At 35.8% G+C, this 19468-nt stretch overlaps 1 protein-coding gene across 1 annotated transcript in view; it reads right to left on the bottom strand.

Annotated features, from left to right (window-relative positions):
- Positions 1–17904, bottom strand: part of Unc-115a (actin binding LIM protein Uncoordinated 115a) — a 65275-nt gene extending 47371 nt beyond the window's left edge. The window contains exon 1 of the mRNA XM_077441229.1: positions 17769–17904. Within this exon, the coding sequence (XP_077297355.1) occupies positions 17769–17772 (4 nt within the window). The 5' untranslated portion in view covers positions 17773–17904. The remainder of the gene's footprint in view (positions 1–17768) is intronic.
- Positions 17905–19468: the final 1564 nt, after the last annotated feature.

The following is a 19468-nucleotide window of genomic DNA, read 5'->3' as shown; positions in this document are numbered from 1 at the left end:
ATTATATATTTAAATTCATCTAATAGATGAATTTGAACATACAAAGCCTTCAGCGAAAATGATGTGTCCTACAAAAATATTGGCAAAATAGTCAAATATTGTCTTTGTTTAGCAAGAACATATGCACCTGCCCGAAGGTCTTTTTTTTCTTTGATGAACAATATGTGGTCTAGTGATAAAACGCAATATTGAATGTTAAAAGTTTAAAATGTTTGCTAATCGATAAGAATAGCATTAACCAGCTCCGTGAAGAATTTTATAAGAGCATTAAATAAAATGAATTCTTTGTTAGTGGAAGTATTTAAAAAAAATATGTTTTCTTTTTGCTAAAATGTTCTGGTTTTCAATTTGAAAAAAGTGGTCACCTTATACATATTAACTTGTGAATATATAAACGCGTTATTTCGCACATTGCGATCACGCACACGGCCATAATTGCCACGAAAATCACAAATACGGAATATCTGGCTCTCGAATTCTCGTAAGTATGATAGTTCGCGTTGTTAACTCTCGATGGATGAAATTTTCAGGTGCCAGATGTTCCGTGATAGAGATTTTAGTGACGTGTGTGAGATCACTTAATGCGGAACAATCACCGAACCGTGAATAACATAACATGCGAGTGAAAAGTTGTCATACGCAAGTAAAATTGAGAAAAATAAAAACTGCTCACATTCCAATCCAGTGATTAAAATTAGCACAATAAACAGACTAATTCTATTATCTCGTATACAATACAAATGAGGGCCACAAAGTGACCACAAATTCGATAGAGACGAGACTTGTCGAAACAATTTTTCGCTGAGTAAACACAATGATACACCAGGAAAACGCAAGCACGAATTATTATTATAATAATATTCGCACGAGAAAAAAAACTGACTAAAATGAGGATAAAGATTAAATATTTATCTGAAACAAACACGTACAAACTAGAAGAGAGCTTATCGTATGAGCAAATATGTATGTATAACACAAACTCATTGAAGAACCAATACAGACAGATATGAAAGAACGGAGCCGCAATTTAATTTTTCCATTCCGTTTGCCAACTTAAGACACGTTGTGGACTATTACATCATCTATGTAATTCGCATCAATTAAATCGACTGGATTGACATACCATGTACATACATACGCAAAATGCAGGTTGCCAACTAAGGTTACGCGTCTGAACGAAATGAAACAAAAACGGGAGATCGGAATTGGTACAAAAATGAAACGAGTGGCAGTGGTTTATTATCAAGGCGAAGTCAATTTGCGTTATCAGCAATTATCAGCCACATACAAGCTAGAGCGTGTATGATTTGTCGTAACACTTGGCTAATATTTGCAATGCTATTTTCCTTTCATTCAAACAATGATTTTCTAATGTTTTTAATTTACAATATAAATATACGCTTCTCTCACTGAACACAACAAAATATTTATGCGAACACAGTAAGATGACGATTGGAAGGTGATATTTTTCCTACACCTGTTAAAAAAATAATAAAATAAAAAAACGTAAAGCTAAAGAATGAAATTACGATGCACTTAACACAATACGTGTCGGCTTTATCAGACGCAAGAGATAATGGAATGTACGTATTTTAAAATCTTGAACGTCATTCTGATATACTATTGAAATTGTATGCATTACAAAAAAATAAAAATAAAATAAGCAAATAAAAACTTTGACTATCGAAAAAAATATGAAATGCAGTTAATATGTACATACGTACATACAAGTTTACTTAAAAAAAAAGTGTGTGGTTTTAAAAAAAAGTTTACTTAAAAAAAAAAGAATTTATGTGTGGATTCGGAATTGGTTTTCTTAAGGACATCTTAAGGACACTCAAATATATAATATGTGAGTTACAATAAATAATAAAACAATGTAGATGTGTATAATGATCTCAACACTGACGCATCTAATCGATAGAAAAATCGATATCACAAACCAAATTTTGGACTATTACATGTTTTTAAATGTTTCATTTTTCCTCTCTTGACTATTGAAAAATACGACGTATTCACTCACTATAAGCCAATACTCGATATTGATCGACTGATAGGGCAAACAAGAAAACATATACCATTTTTCAAACTTACATACATACATACGTATATCATCTTGTTAACAATTCACCTAATTTTTTTTGGAAGGTTTCAACTAAAATTTTGATAGAATTAGGGATTACAATTTACTGTCAATTTTCATAAACCGGTAAATATTTTTTCCTAATACCGGTATTTACCGCTAAATGAGTATTAGATAACTCCATGTGGTTACTTTTCCTAAAAACGTTAGCCTAGATTGAATCGTAAATAATTAAAAATAAATCTCAGATGAATTCAAGTTAATTCAAAATAATAGAGAAATTTTATTTTTTTTATTTCTTATTTTTAACCAATCATATTTATTTATTTAAAGTTTTGATCATAATTGAAACAACCATCTGATCGCATTTATTTCTTACCTCTTATTATGATTAGGTTGGTCTGTGTTGCCAGTGAATTTATCAATTTGAAATTGCCACATTTAATACTGAATAAAACAAATTCCAGGCAACCTAATACACAATACGCCATTTGCATCGATTTTAATGTAATATTATGCAATTATATGCCTGTATATGAACTTAATTCGCGATAAAATATTTTGCGGTAATTACCGGTAAATTTTGCCAATTTACTGGTATACCGGTATTGCAATCTCTACATAGAATAATACTGTCAACATGAGTCAAAACGTGTAAATGAGTCAAAAATTGATATCATGAATCCATGTCCACATACAACAAAGCGCGGTGGTTAGCTTATAATGCTAACAACTGAGGGATCACGGATTCGATTCTTGATCCAGTGTTGCTGGCTAGAATTTGGATATGTGACTCCAGGTCGATCGATTCCTATCAGAGTTTGCCAATCTATCTGATTTCATTGTTGAAACGATTCCTACCAAATTGGCCACTTTTTTAGGATTTCATTTTATTTCAAATAAATGAACACTCGCCTTTACATATCCCTACAAAGCAATGAGTGCACTTATACAGATACAATACAAGCATTCAATATATATAAACATTTTATATAATGCGAATTCATCCAGTGACATTTTGAAAAATTTTGCAGCATTTCATAATCAAACTGGCGAAGCTCAAAACTTGAGATTAGCAAGAGATATAGGAAGGAAATGCCAATTTTATAGGAACCGTTTCAATGAAAATCAGAAAAATTGGCAAACTTTGATGAGAAACGATCGACCTGGAGTCACATACATATCCAAGGTCTGGCCGGCAGCGGACTTTAGTCGGACTCGAACCTGTGACCACTCCGCTCAAAAGAATAATATGCTGATCACGCCACCGTACAAAGACAGCCATAGTTATCAATACCGACTTAGGGGCAATCCCGTAATGACACAATGGTAAAAATATAAAAGTGTAGTAAAACTTAAGAAAATTGGAAAACTTTGACTTTCCAGTACCAACCCTGCAAAATAAGCCTTCCGAAAACGACTAAAAGCTTTTGCTATTGAAAAATACATCAAAGTAATTCATTATACAAGTAACAAACAATCATCATCAAACCAACACTAAACTTCCGTGCACATTTCGACGTCCGACCAAATGCAATGAATTTAGCAAATATATAGGTCAACTTTTGCGAAAATAACTCAACGATTTTAAGTCGCGGCGAATTCTTCAAAATTATTATTCGCACGCGCGTCGAATCGATTCGAGATTTTAACGCATTTATACATTCACAATTTTTTTTCCATTTCATTTTAGCATCCTTGAAACGATGGATTCGCAAAAGCGCACGATAGTTTACGTAGTCTGTATATTGAAACATTAATACTTTTTGGCAACAATGTGGCCGCGCGTCGACCGCACGAATATAATCGGAATAAATTGCATAAGATTATGCAAATTACCGTAATCGCTCGGACGGCAGGGGTCTCAAAGTACACGCTTATACGAAACGCTGCTTATAATTAAATCGAACATAAATAAATATTTCACATTGACAACGGTCGCGTTGACAAATTGAATGAAACAAATTATCGTCTTACTCAACGGTTAAAATATCAAAGTTACATGGTAAGTAGTGCGCAGTCAATAATAACCCCACTAGTTTTAAACCAATTGATCTTCTTGACATTTGACCCGAAACCCACACAAGTTAAGAATCCCGTTCAGTCGTATTAAACTAGGAGGGAAAAAAAACTGTTAATATCAAATATCTAGAGACGTACCACATACTTCACCAATTGTGTGATAAATTTTCAATAAAAAATCTAATATGCATAAGCATTCAAAAAATAATTTGAAAGAATGCGTGGAATATGTACATAAGATGAAATTCCTCTTTTTCACTTGTGGAAAACTTTTTTTAACTTTTTCTTCGTGGTTAAAATAATACACTAAAACTTACATAATAATAAATATGGAAGGGATGCATGTATGTTTTTAAACAAATCCCTAAAAAAACAAATATTACAATGATCAGTATTCTGGAAGCAGACTACATAATACATAGTATTAGCGTCTCATCTTTGAGCTACAGAAGCAATTGGAAAGATGTGAGACACTGGTGATGATTGCTGGTGCTATATTGCGTAGCTGCGTGCACACGGAAACGACGCGGTGCGACAGGATACGCAGCAAACAAATCATACTCGTACATATTGCAACGTGGGAACATGGGAGAGAGTATTCACTGTCGAAGTGCATTCGTGGGTGAACAATAGAGACCCGGATTAGGCTAGCGGGACTCGGTAAGTGCCCGAGTAAAGAATACGCTGGGGTTCTCACAGAACGGGGCGAGTGTGGGTAGACCTACGTGCCTAGACAATAGACACGCCAACGGATCGGGGATGTTATGCTGGGCAACTTGTCCTTAATAAGAAAGATCCTGAACCCACCCTTACGCAACAATGTTATTATCCAGCAGGTGGTTGCATTAATGCTAACCGCCAAGAGGTTCTGAGGTTCAAGCCCTAGGTTGACCTCGATTGAAAAGAATTTCTGCAGTACTGTTGGTCGGACTTGAATATGTGTAACTCCAAGTCGATCGTTTCCCATCAGAGTTTGCCAAATTTATCTGATTTCATTGTTGAAACGGTCCTCATCAAATAGGCAAAAACCATTCTACCCACTATGTCACCACTATTTGAATATAGTTTCAAAATTTTTAAATATTTACATTTATACATGTACAAGTTTAATATCATAATCACTCGGGGGCATCCCATTATGGATTAATGGGAAAAATTATATATAAAAAATTGCCCAAAATTTCAGTCTTTCACATCAGCAAAAGCAAACATTCTTTGAACGTTCGAAAATATCTTAAACCGGAATACATAGATAGGACACAACTAAAGAAAAACCCAAAAATACTTATGCATATACAAACATATGTACATATGTACTAATTTCACAAGAAAAACGGATATGTACACTTAACAGACACAGATAAGAGGATACCAGTCATTTTGAAAAAAAATTAATTAAAAAGTCAAGAGGTTATCCATTCGTACTGTACCACACACGTACACAACACAAACACACAACAATTAAATACACATCTAATTTACACCAATAAAATGCATTCGGTAGCAGCCAAGAAAGCATGCGTCGTTCGTAAGAACGATTAATACTAATTAAAAAGATCACAAAACGTTCAAATTCATAATTTACTTAAACTATGCATACACACATGATTGTTTTATCTCGACAGTTGCACGTCACTTCGACGATATAATCAATTCGGAGAGCACTCAGTTCAACGAGTCAATAAGTCTGATTGAATTATTAAGGACAACCGATATCAGAAATGATTTCAAACACGCGACATATCCTACATACACACTAGCATATCAGTGTACCTGAATTTAAAAGTTTATCTATTCATTTATATCTAAAAGTTAATCAACGATTGAAACGATCCGTCGTGTATTTATTATATGCAAAGTTTCACCCGGGCAGAGCTGGATGTTAAGTTAGTTGCACGCAGGGCCGCGCCTAGGAGTTCAACCGCCTGTGTGCAAAATTAAATCGGCCGCTCTTCAATTTTATCAGCATTTGTATAAATCATATTAATAAAAAAAATGAAGTGCATGCGAGTAGTGTAAAAATCTCACCTTGTGATATATATCGTGTGAGAAATATAGTGTTAACATTTTAATCACAATAAAAATTAACCAGAAAAACACGGAAAACCAAAACGTTTAGTTCTAAACAGGAGCAGACGAAAAGAAATTGAACGTTTTCAAGTTCATTAATGAAAATAGTGTTTTTACCCCCAATCCCACATCTAGGACAATGTTCTTTCTATGACCAACCAATACTCAGCATCCTTGAAGAAATAAATCTGGCAGTCGCAAAGATAATAGAACATAAAACACCTAGCTCTGTGCCGACCGAAGCTATACCTGCTATCCCGTTATTTACCCGAATTATAGTTCGGGTGTGTTACAAGTAACTTGCAACAACAATCCTCAAGTATACAACAAGACAATTTAAATGCATTTTAAAAAATACAATGTCTTGTTGCGTATTTTTTAAGGAATATAATTTCTTCGACTCTCATTTCTTTCGGCCGCCTGTGTGCGTTGCACACACTTGTACTTGGTTGCACGTATTTTACTTAAACAACTTGAGGTGAAACTGGAGCAGGTGTATACGGCATTCAATGGTTAGTCACGAAAAGTTCAATTCCAGAGTTCACAAGTCAACGCCTGATGCTATTATAAAAGAATTAGTGAAGCCGTACCGAGTACCAAAGACGCTCAAGATGGATGGATTAACTCTTCTATACACTCGAATGTGTTTCTTTTATTAAAGAATTCCATACAAAATCCAGTCAATGTTAGAGAATTCGTTACACCGCTAGCCTCTCTTTCTCCTATGAACGTAACGTATATTGTAATGGTACTGTAATGATGACCTATAAAATGTTATTCGACAAACTAATTGCCGCAAGAAAAGTACGAGCGGTAGGTGCCGGATGCTAGCAATTGGACCGGAAAAATTGAATTTAAATTGAAAAAAAAGGAACCGAATTTGACGGCTTCGGCGTTGCGGTAAAAAGTAAAAAAGCTGTGAGGGTAAAAATTTCTAAATTTGCGGTAAAATTCCGTTCTGCAAAATGCGATAAGAATCTATGCGACTATACGAGAAAGAATCTCGTCTGGAGAAAGGTGCTTATGCATCACCTTTTCCCCATATAAGAACAATTATGCGATTAAAGTGAAATTGCTATGAACATACAATAAAAATACTATTTCAGCGAATCAAAACATACATACATGGTTACTTTGAATCTTTGCTTTCGCTTCAATCTCGATAGCATCCCAAACCAGAAAGGATCAACCTCTTAACATTGTATTTATCAAGATTGAGAAAAGGTGAAGCCATTTATAATAGATGATTTTAAAGAATGAGAGCGGCGGCTTATACCTCTTACCTATTTCTTTCAAAGCAAAATATATGTATACATATGTATGTACATACATATATGAAATCATTGCAATTCGAGTTTCAAATAACGGTTTATCGAACTTCAAAAAAGCAATCATTCGATTTTTTTTCATAACTATGAACGAAAATATGAAATGTTCATTTATTCACAGCTAGATGAAGGACTCTCCAACAAGCTACAACTCTCATCCGTTTCACCCCACACATTTCCCTAATTTCATCAATCCATCTCCCTTGTGGCCTTTTTTTACCCATTTACATTCTCTCGGGTATCATTCGCGCATTCTTTTTGTCCATCTATCATCCGCTCTTTTAGCACGTGACCCGCTCATTGCCATTTCAAACTCTTTACTTTCTCCATTATGTCAACTACCCTTGTCATACTTCTCACCCACGTATTCCGTTTTTTTATCTCCCGTGCCGTACATTTTTTTAGTTTTCTTACCATTAGATTAGAAAACGGCATTCATTCACCCAAATGCACTACATCGTAATTTTATACATCCCTTTATTTTCTCTTCTTTATCATGTCAATAATTTGACCTACGAAACGAAACATAAACCAGCAGCATTGACTAGTGGTTAGCATATAATGCTTTCGAACAAAATGGTCACGGGTTCAAATCCCACCGGATTCTGCCGGTCTTGGGTTGCTAAGGCTATTTATTATTAATTTCGTTGAAAACCTTTTTTTTTTGTTCCATTGCGTTTACCACTGTTGCAACATAGATCAGTGGTTAGTATGTAAAGCTTTCAATTGTGTGGGCATGGGATCTCTTCCTGGCTGGCCAGACCTTGTATAAGTTACTTCGAGATCGATCGTTTCCTATCAGAGTTTGCCAATGTATCTTATGATTTTCATTAAAACGGTTTCAACAAATTGGCAATCCTTATCCATTTCTCGCAAATTTCGCTGAATTGTATAAAATGCTGCAAATTTGACCATAGATATATCTGTGGATGTTATTATTTGCCTTGAAAAATATTTTAAATACTTACGTACAATGTTTGGCCGTAGACGTCGTGTTTAATGTAAAAACAATATAAATGTAACTAATAATGTTTGTCCAAAAAAGCCGAATTGTCCACTATATTGCCACTGCCGTATAATAAATAAAAGCAAATGTGTAATTAATAACAAAAAAAAATACAATAGACCGTTCAGTTTTGTGAAATAATATTAGTAGCCAAACAATAGTTCCAAGCGTGGATGTGCCAAATTGGCGAAATCTGAAACCATCATCTTTTCCACAAAACTGGCAATATTCAGAATCAATTTACATGATAGACAGTAAATAACAAATACTAGGGATGTAATCATACGTTGTCAATTTTTCCTTTCTCCACGACACAACAGACGGTGTATGTATGTACATATACAAACTTTCTCACACACTTCGAAGAGAAATAAACACACAAGTGGGCAAAGACGAAACACCGGCAGACAAAATGAGTCATCAGGTGAGTCGTCGAGCACGAGGACCGCTTTCAAATGCCAGACACGAAATTCTCGAATCTCGCACACAATCAATCTCACGAAACACTTCCCGGTTTCGTAATAGCGCACAAAAAAGGCACTAGCCAACGCAATTTCGTAAGAGAGAAAAAAATACAACATACGCGGTAAACTCGTGCGGTGCAGACGGACGAATCCAGCATACAAAAATGCAACGGGAGCGAACCCGGCAATCAGCTGTTGCGAAACAGAAGTAGAGTAGATCGAAAGAATCGAACGTGAAAATACATCGTTGTACGAGACGCACTGGTTAGAGATTCACAATCCGAGCATAATTTGATTTTAATAGTTCCAGTCTGGTCTGGCCCCAGTGTACATACTTACATACATAGATATTTACAACAAAAACACGGTATTATTTCGTACCAGGTTGTTCATCAGAGCGTACGACTGAACCCTGACCCTACGGTTAGGGTGCAGCCCGTGACGGTTTCTCCTCTTTTGAATAATTCGAAATACACGTATGTACGTTGAAACTTTCAAAAAAATTCATCGCACAAATAGATTTGTATATATATGTATGTATGTATGTATGTTGTAATTTATAGTGAGTAGTAGTAGTGTCGTTCAGTTTTATCATTCCATTTGATGTGGTTCGTAAAACGAAACCTTCGCTAGCGAACGTTACGATTCGAGCATTAACACTTTTAAGTGTCTGTATAAAACAATTTACCTTTAGCGCATATGCGAGTTGTTTTGAAATATAAAGAAGTCATCATAGTCGAATTATTCGCAGTGGAGTAATATAACTTAATTTTAGAAACGGTCTTAAGAATCTACCACAATATCTTGAAAAACATGACTGGTTGAGCGGATAGCACAATTATAGACAATGGATAGCACAGTTTTTCGAAATTGCAAATCGATTTTTTCTCACACACTCTACTGTATGCGAAAGCGTACTGTAATAATTTAGTATGCATAAATTCAAATTGTAATAAGTTAACAAACAAATGAACTCTGACATGAATTGCTTCAAGATAATAACTATACAAGATAAATCCCCCGAAATATTGAATCATGCGACGGTTGACCTCTTCCTTTTATCCAGTTTTCAATTAAAAAATAAAAACAGATAATCGTAATATAAATATATTAAGACTTGATACTGACTTATTTTATGAAACAAACAAAAATCGATCGTGTAGAAGGCTACGCACAGTAGAAATGTTCACTTTTAATGTGTAAAAAAATGTAGAAATATTACATTCAATTCGTTTTATAGATTTTCAATACACGATCTTATATTCGAAAGCGCAACTGTAAAACACTCACATCACCGCCAAATATTAAATGAGTATCGAAACGTCAGAGGCCAAGTGGAAGATATCGAACCTACAGGCGTCGCCAATAAGCCAAAGCGTTTCGTCTCACACCCGGCATAGTTTTTAAGTAAAGACACATTATTTTAGATAGTTTTGTACATGCAAAACAACTCTAGACGTTCTACGGTATGCCAAATCTGTACCACCGCATCCCTTCGCAAACCTCACCCACTGGAGTGTTTTCGGTAATGTTTTATCTTTTTACTAGCATAGCATTGACAGTGATCGATGATGATTAATTTAATTTGAGATCGTAAATGTGTTCTAATATTTACTTGTGTTATCTTTTTTTTGTATTCATATTTATTTATTCATATAAAATAACTATGGCAAAATTGTAAATAAAATAAAATATTCGAAGAAATGTAGGAGAAATTTGACGAAATAATGTTAGTAACGTACGATTAACAATGACATAAAGTTACACCTCCGCTGGAGTCGACGTACGCGTCCCGTGTCGGACTTTTGGGTATTTATATATCTTCATGTATTCCAGGAAGGCGTAACAGGCAACTACAATGCCCCTTCCTGGCCAGAAACATTTAACATTTCATACAAATGTTATTACTATTATACAAAGTACATAAATACATATCAATTAATATCCACGGAGATCTATGGTCAAATTTGTAAATTTGCAGCATTTTATACGATTCAGCGAAATTCGAGATTGCTGAAAACTCAAGATTTTGCGAGAAAATGGGTAAGTCTGCCAATTTGTTGGAACCATTTCAATGAAAATCAGATAAATTGGCAAACTCTGATAGGAGACCATCGACCTGGAGTCACAAATCCAAGGTCTGGCCAGCAGAAACCAGTGGGATTTGAACCAGTGACCGCTCTGCTCAAGGCATTATATGCTAAACACTAGTCTATTCCGCTGGTTTTGTTGAGTAATGGTAAGAGTATGTTCTTACCGTTACTCACCTCGCTAAAAAAAAGGCTTCAAAATAAAAAATAGATCAAACAGAGCACCTGAACCTACATATTCAGCTAGCCACAATTCAAAAAGTAGCAGTAGCCGCATTCAACTCGGAAAACTAGCACCAATTAGAATAATTACTATCATCGAGTGCAAGAACACCCGATACTGCGACCGGCTCTCCAGCTATGTGCATTCGATTCCTCCTCGATACAAATATGCGCCACACGGTGCGAGTGTGGCGCATATTTGTAGTCAGAACTAGAAATAGAAGTCTACCTCAGGCGGATATGCACTTCCTAGAAAAATGTCCGGGAATAAAACGTACCCAGAGAACAGACATATATGTAGGTGGGTAGAAAAAAAAGTAGGTTCGAGAGCAGCCATTAGGTGCGAATGGGTGTGTGCGGGTGTGTAGCCCATAGCAACTGAGCAGCTGTTGTGGTAGGTAACGATTCACGAACGAGGGGTGGTTTTCCTTGCCCCCTCCCCACCCCCAAACTTCTCCCCCTTACGCCTGACCCACCCCCGCGCGTACACACCCTAAACCGCAGCTACACAATCTGTTCCGACAAAATGCGCGTATATTATCATCGCAACAGGTAAATAATTCGACGACCTCTCTACTATATATTGTTTCTAAAATACATAATATGAATTTACCATACGTCCATATATTACAGATAATGGATCAATATCGACATTGAAAGAATTTGTATGCAAATTTAACCATCCTCAAATCATCATCATGATTTACAGCCATTCACCATCACTGCATGAAAGCCTATCCAACACTCCTTCACCCGTCTCTGTTTTGCGCAACACTCACCCATCTCACCCCACACATTTTCCTAATTTCGTCTATCCATCTTCCTTTTACCCTTTTGACATTATCTCGGGTACCATTCTAGCACTTCTTTTGTCCACCTTTCGTCCATTATTCTAGCTACGTGATCCGCCCATTGCCATTTCAATCACTTCACTCTCTCCACTATCCTTGCCATACTTCTCACCCACGTATTCCGCTTCCTATCTTTCCTCGTTATGCCAAATATAAAGCGGTACATACTTATTTGAGTGTATTGGACTTTGTTTAGCATCTTGGCGTTCAATATCCAAGTTTTACATCCATACATCATCACTAGCAAAACACATTGATCGAAGATCTTTAAATACAACTACATATGTACATACAATATGTATATCTGATTCCCTCTAAACTAAGCACCACACGTTTGACTCAATATAAGTACATACTCGTTTTACTGAGTCAGACCGATTTCATTCTTTTGAGTCATATTCCAGCATCTTTTCTACATCTAATAATGTCCCATGTATCTCACTGTACTACACTACCTACAGTATTAGTAAAGTTGTGTTTTCCACGGAAAATATGTGTTATTTTATTGGTTTTTGGTACTAGACGTCAGAAATGTCGAAATAGAGCACAATTATGTGTATTAAACAATGGCGTGCCGTAGAAAACTCGCTGTTTTAATCGCACAGCCTTACTTAGGTGTGTGTGCAATAAAAACAGGCAGATTTCTGCAGCACGAGACTGATATTTAAAATTCATTGCATTAAACATAAAAAAGTAGTTTTGCTAATTTTAACATCGATATTTTCCAACCCTTAGTTATTGATCAATTAATTTATTAATGAAGTAGACACAAAAATCTCAATAAAATGTATAATGTGTAGATAAAAAAAATACGAAATTGACATCTTACCACGATTCTAACCTAACCTTTCTGGTAAAATCAATATAAAAACAGGTAAACTAGAGACATAGCGACAGTTTGAGCGCCTATTTTTCAGGTGAATGCCAACAGACAGTACCACAAACAGTCCCATTACATTCCAATAAAACAAACGGATGAAACAAAAATTTTGAAAAGCACCGTTCTGAAATCGTGCAACTTAACATTATGTACCAGTTACGATGACTATCGTCTGCATTAAAACAAAACAATAGACCATGCATCTCGATAAAGTGCTGTTTTTAAACAGTGGGCATAATTCACATCGAAAACAATAGGCAGAGAGATGACGACCGATCAAAACACCAATCAAAAATAAAAAACAAATCCAAATCCATCCAAGCAAAAGTTTGAGAACGCCGAAAGTACACACAACCACACACAAATTGGGATTATAGGGGTTACGTTTTTATGGGAGAACACATCCATGTATATATTCTTCCAGAATCATCTCCCCCTCCGTATATAAAAGAAGTAATATAATGGAATCAAGGTCGACAGGCCGACAAAACGACGCGTCCTATAACTACATACATATCATAAGATATTTCCAGGTGTGGAAGTAGGTACATGTATCTCCATATAACGGCGCAGACGAAAGTCGTGTCGATATTTAATTACTATTGTAATTCGAATAGAGTTCCAGAAACGTGCCACGACCGTGCAAAGTGATATCGAAAATGTTACGGTAGCTGAGTTGCCCAAAGAAACCGATACTCGATACCCATCTGAAAAAAAATAGTATGAAACACTATATAATACAGACGTAATGAGATATGATCAAAGTGTGAAACGCTATATCCGAGGAAACTCCAAGTTCTGACATGCGACTTTTTTTTGTAATTAGCCTCGAATTATACCCAAGTGTCTACCATGCATCTCAAAACAACTCATGATACGCTTCCGCAATGTCGAAATCGTTCTGTGTGACACCTGTGAAAATACCTATGAAATAAACGTATCACACATTTGTATTATCAAATGTTTTTAAAACAGTTTTGAGAGAATGATGAGCTGGATGGATCGTACGATCAAAATATACTATGTATAAGTGAGAATGTGTCGGGTAATCTACCCAACACTCCAAAAATTGGGGTGGGAAATCAATACGTAGATTGATCGGATGCCATAAGAAGTGTCGTTCATCCAAAGATGGACGGAAAGCAATTCCTCTTCTAATATACAATCACCAGATAAATGCATCTTCCTGCAATATATTCCAATTAATCGAATTAAAATGTACACATTCTCAACCTGTAATGGTGATCATCCGCCATAAAACTCCATCTAGTGAAATTACTAAAAAGTTTACGACATGTCATAGCACCGAGTCGATAAGATAAGATAGCACAGTAGTTGCATAGCATAAATGAAAATACTTTGCTGTGCAATAAGCGTACAAGCATTTTACCTTCGAATATCAGTTGAACTTCACTCGCAATGAGACCGTTAACTCTTTTTTTTATTAAGATGATTCAATTAAGGCGACTTGGGCGTGTTCTCAGAATATTTCGATGATAATGATCCTCCTTGCAGTACATTGAAGTAAGTTGAAGATCAAACGAAGCGAAATATGATCCAAAATACTATACAAATGAATAACAAGTCCAAACCAGCGGCGGAGATACCTCATAGCAAAGTCATGAAAAGCACGAGTAGTCGATACCCTCAATATAATAAGCATTGTCCAACTTAAAAATATCCAAAGTAATATTAAGCGAAAATATGTAGATGAAAACTCTATAAAAAAACACTAAACCTTGCAAAATGGGGACGTTTTAGATCGGAAAAATTTAGGAAATATTGACAGACCGATAGGCGAAGTGAAGCTAAAAAAAAAGCCTTCGTAAAATGACTCTTAATACACTTGTATGTACATATAAAAAATTTCGATTATTATTTTACAACGCAGAAATGTGAAAAGGTCTATTTGGACTTACATATATCGTTGCAGACCATACAAAGCTATTTGGGTTCAAGTGGGATAATCAATCACATAACGCCATTATAAAAAAAACTTTATTGAAAATATATCCATAAGACACATCCCAAAATTTTGCAAACCTTAAATCGAGAAAGACAAATTTTTAAAATCGACGAGCTAAGTTAAATTTATTTTATTATAGAATTATTATACTAAATATGTATCAACAATTATTTCATCTAATATTTATAAAAATCGGGTTGAGGAGAGGGGTGGGGAGGGCCTTGTATAAATTTTACATGAGGGCCCGAAATTCCTAGCTATGCCACTGATTCAAACCTGAAAGTCCTTAAAATAAACCCCCAACAATTTACACAAACATGTTCAACTTCAAACATACAAGAAAATCATCAGTTATATACTATATATAGAAAGTCTAAAAAAAAAAATGAGCTTTACGATACACCTTTAAAGTTTTCGTCGCGTATGAAAATCACGTGTAGCGACTTCCTTATAAGGATATCCTGTCGTCACTTTCCGGGGTCGTTACCGTTCAAAGAAAGTGACGAAACGCAATACGTACACATAATATCTGCAAACGATTTTTTTTTCTCCTACAGCGATATTATTTACATATTTTTTATATAAATAAAATATTCCAATAAGAATCGTATCAGTCAGTAGCTTACGCTGTGCGCGTACCGTGGTAATTATGTGAATAATTTAACGATATCGTCGTTAGTGTTCGAATATCGAACAATATAATATGCACATACTTTTCGTTCAACGAGAATCAATGACGCGAATCGTGAACATAACATTAAAATAAAAAAAAAAACTCAAAATTCTGTGATAATTTGTTATCACAAGAAAAGTAAAGTAGCACGACGTGTATACATATGTACAACATTCGAAGGTCGTTATTAAAAACGTAGTTTGTTGTTTCTTTTTTGAGGCTATTAGAATTGATTGGCAAAACGGTCGCAACTTGTATATAATAAGAGGGGGAGGCATAAATACGTTGACCCTAAATAGTATGCGACTGGAAGAACAATATTGGGGAGTGAAATGCATACATACATATACATATATAAGTACATTGTACATGTATACTTGCTTTCAATAGATAAGATCGTTTCAGCATTGGTAGTACATATGTAGATATAATGCAGAAATTCAAGAGATTGAAATGGCAATGTAGCTGCCGATGGATGAAAGAAGTGCTCAAACTTTACCCGAGAGAATGTAAAAGGGTGCAAGAAGGCCACAGAGGAGATGGATGGATGAAAATCAAAAAATGTGATGGGAGTTGTCTAAAACAGACGAATTGAGAAGTATTGGATAGGTTTTCATCCAGCATTGGCTGTAAATGATGATAACATATAGGTTTTTCATTCCAAATTTACCCTTTTTCATTTCAAATTGACATTGAAAAAGGGTAAAAAAAGAAAAACCCGTAAAAAAAAGTACTATAGATCTTTGTCAGGCGAGTATTGATTTCAAATTTAAAAGGGGTCAATATGAAATGAAAAAGATTCAATTTGAAATGAAAAAAGTTCAATTTGAAATGAAATAGGGTCAATTTGGAATTAAAAAATGTTTAAAAAAAAAGTACTATAGATCTTTGTCAGGCAAGTATTCATCAATACCACAATTAGCATTTGAAAAAAATTACCATAACAATGAAACGTAAAAAGTAGTATAGACGTGTAATTTAATTGTTGATAATACTGGAAACGTGACCTTGTTCATCTGTGGTATGAAATATGATGTTTTTAACTGAAAATCTTCTTGAAATCTTTAAAACATTGAATTATTTTCACATAGATGAACTGAAAATTGAAAATTATGTCGTATTATTTCAGATAGTAAGTACATACATATGTTGTTTTAATGTACATATGTACTATCTGAAAAATAATCGATCAGATTGCTAGTAGGAATTACTTGTGTAAATTAGATCTATTTCGCAGAACTGCATATCATTTTAAATTGCGATAAAAGTAAATAAGTTATCATGTGACGAAACGAACCATATTTCAAACGCTCAAATTTTATAAGCAAATAAGAATTCGAAGTTTACAATTTGTACCATTTCGATTAGGAAGATTCGGAAACTTTTCTAAGTTAAATTTTACAAAAAAAAAAGTCCATTTTATTAAGTTTTTTTTTTTTTATTAATAATACACGTATGATTTTATACATATTTCTTTCGATCTGCTTCACAAACAAATATGTATTTGCAACGTTGAATCGGTATCGATTTATTTTCGTATGGGAAAACAAACGAACCGCGTTCATTTTATTTAAATAAAAAAATACACGACATTCAATTAAAATCAAAACTGTGACTCGGACGAAGCCGGGCACTTTGGGTCGAATAAATAAATTCCATCGAAATTCTTATACGAATCAATCGGGAACGAAACCGTAGTCCGCCCTTTGGACAAACCGAGATTCCAGCGCGGCATTTATAGATCGGCGCCTTTTTGTTCTGACGGGTGCATGGCCGACCATGCGGGCACTCCTGCGGCCAAAAAATAGCGATTGTCACTAGGGGAGGGGGACGAGGAGAGGGGCGGCTCCAGAGGGTGGGTCACCCCTTCTCCTCGCCCCTCATATCGAGCGATGAGGGCGGGGGCGCGCCTACGCCAGCTCACACCGCGATGGGGGCTCTCACCCCCCCACCCCCGGTGGGCGCTCCGCCCCGCCGCAACCTTTACGCGCGCAATTTTTCAAATGAAAAGCCGGTAAAAGAGGGGGCGGTGTGAGCTGCGAGTGTGGACAGGATGAAGGCACCGGCATATAGGTGTATAGTGTATGGTGTGTGGTAAGTGGAGGGCACTCACCCATGGTGGGTCGGGGGCGCCCTTGCGCGGCGACAACGAGAGGTGAGGCGTGCGGGGAGAAGAGCGAGGGGCGGCGAGGAGTGGCGGAGAAGCTCCTGCCCGCTCGACAGCCGCACGAGCACTGCGCTTCGCGCTGACATCTGCCGGCGGCCGTCACAACCACTCGCACCGCACGGCCATCTACGCCCGCCAAATTGCACAATTTATCAATTCGATGCAAATTACCTACGATCATTAGCGAACCCCTCGATACAATTATTGTGAACGTATCGTTTATACGCGTGGTTATTCATCGGTCGAAGGTTTTCGATAACTTTGCCGATTTAAATGCCTGTTGAGATTAAACTATTTTTCTGGTAGCCTATGCTTATCATTATTTTTCAAATTTGAATTGATGTATGAGTTCATTTTGATATTTTCTCTTATATTTTGGGATGTTTAGTTTTAACGTCTCGTTCCTGTACTTATGTACATATATAGCAGTGGCGTGACGCAAAATTCCACCTGTTTTTGTCGCACAGCCAGGATACAAGGGGATTAGGTGACGTCATACCAAGTCCCCTTGTATCCTGCTCGCGCACACGTGAGTAAAGCTACGTCACAGAAATAGGAAGATTTTCACCGCACGCCACTGATACATAGATATATTGCTACTGACTGTTGATGCAAGCCATTTCCGATTTTTCTCCTTATAAAGAAGTATGGCTTGGCATAATGAGGAAAGACAGAAAATGGGACACGTGGGTGAGAATTTTGACAAGGGTAGTCAACATTAGGGTAGAATCCGGTGGGATTTGAACCCGTGACCATTTTGTTCGAAAGCATTACATATATGCTAACCACTAGTATGTGCTGCTGGTTTATGTTTCGTTTCGTAGGTTAAATTATTGACATGATAAAGAAGATAAAATAAAGGGATGTATAAAATTACGATGCATTGTCTTTGGGTGAATGAATCCCGTTTTGTAATCTAATGGTAAGAACACTAAAAAGTACGGCACGGGAGATAAAAAACGGAATACGTGGGTAAGTAGGACAAGGGTAATTGACATAGTGGATAGAGTAAAGAGATTGAATGGCAATGAATGGGCTACGTGACTAGAAGAATGGACGAAAGGTGGACAAAATAAGTGCTAGAATGGTACCCGAGAGAATGCAAAAGGGAAAAAGAAAGACCACAAGGAAGATGGGTGGACGAAATTAGGAAAATTTGTGAGGTGTGATGGATGAGAGTTGCGCTAAACAAAGACGAGTGGAAGCGTGTTGTAGAGGCCTTCATCCAGCAGTGGATGGTGAGTGACTGTAGATGATTATGATAAGCTTTATTTAATAACCGTCAATTTCGTTCACGACAATATTCATATGGAATAAGAAGCATCTGAAAAACTACAAATTCAGTTGAAATTATAAAAATTATAGTCACGCGTATAATATAAATATTTGAAAGTGGATTTAAATTTTCTTAGCAAACAACATTTTTATTTATAGTAAAACAAATCATAAAATTTAAAAAATGCGTATAAGATAAAAAAAAACAACACAGCACTAGAAGAAATGGGTATTTACATGAATCCATCAGAATGGAAAAAAAATATTATAATTTTAAAATATGGTCGTTTTTGAAAATTTATATATAAATATTCTTGGAATTCATTATTTGATTACCTTAACTATTCTAAGCTTCGACCACTTTATTAAAA

The sequence above is a fragment of the Arctopsyche grandis genome, chromosome 11, assembly GCF_051622035.1.
Source record: "Arctopsyche grandis isolate Sample6627 chromosome 11, ASM5162203v2, whole genome shotgun sequence".
Lineage (NCBI taxonomy): Eukaryota > Metazoa > Arthropoda > Insecta > Trichoptera > Hydropsychidae > Arctopsyche > Arctopsyche grandis.
Note: the sequence above shows the minus strand (reverse complement) of the source record. Positions and strands in the feature narration are given on the sequence as shown.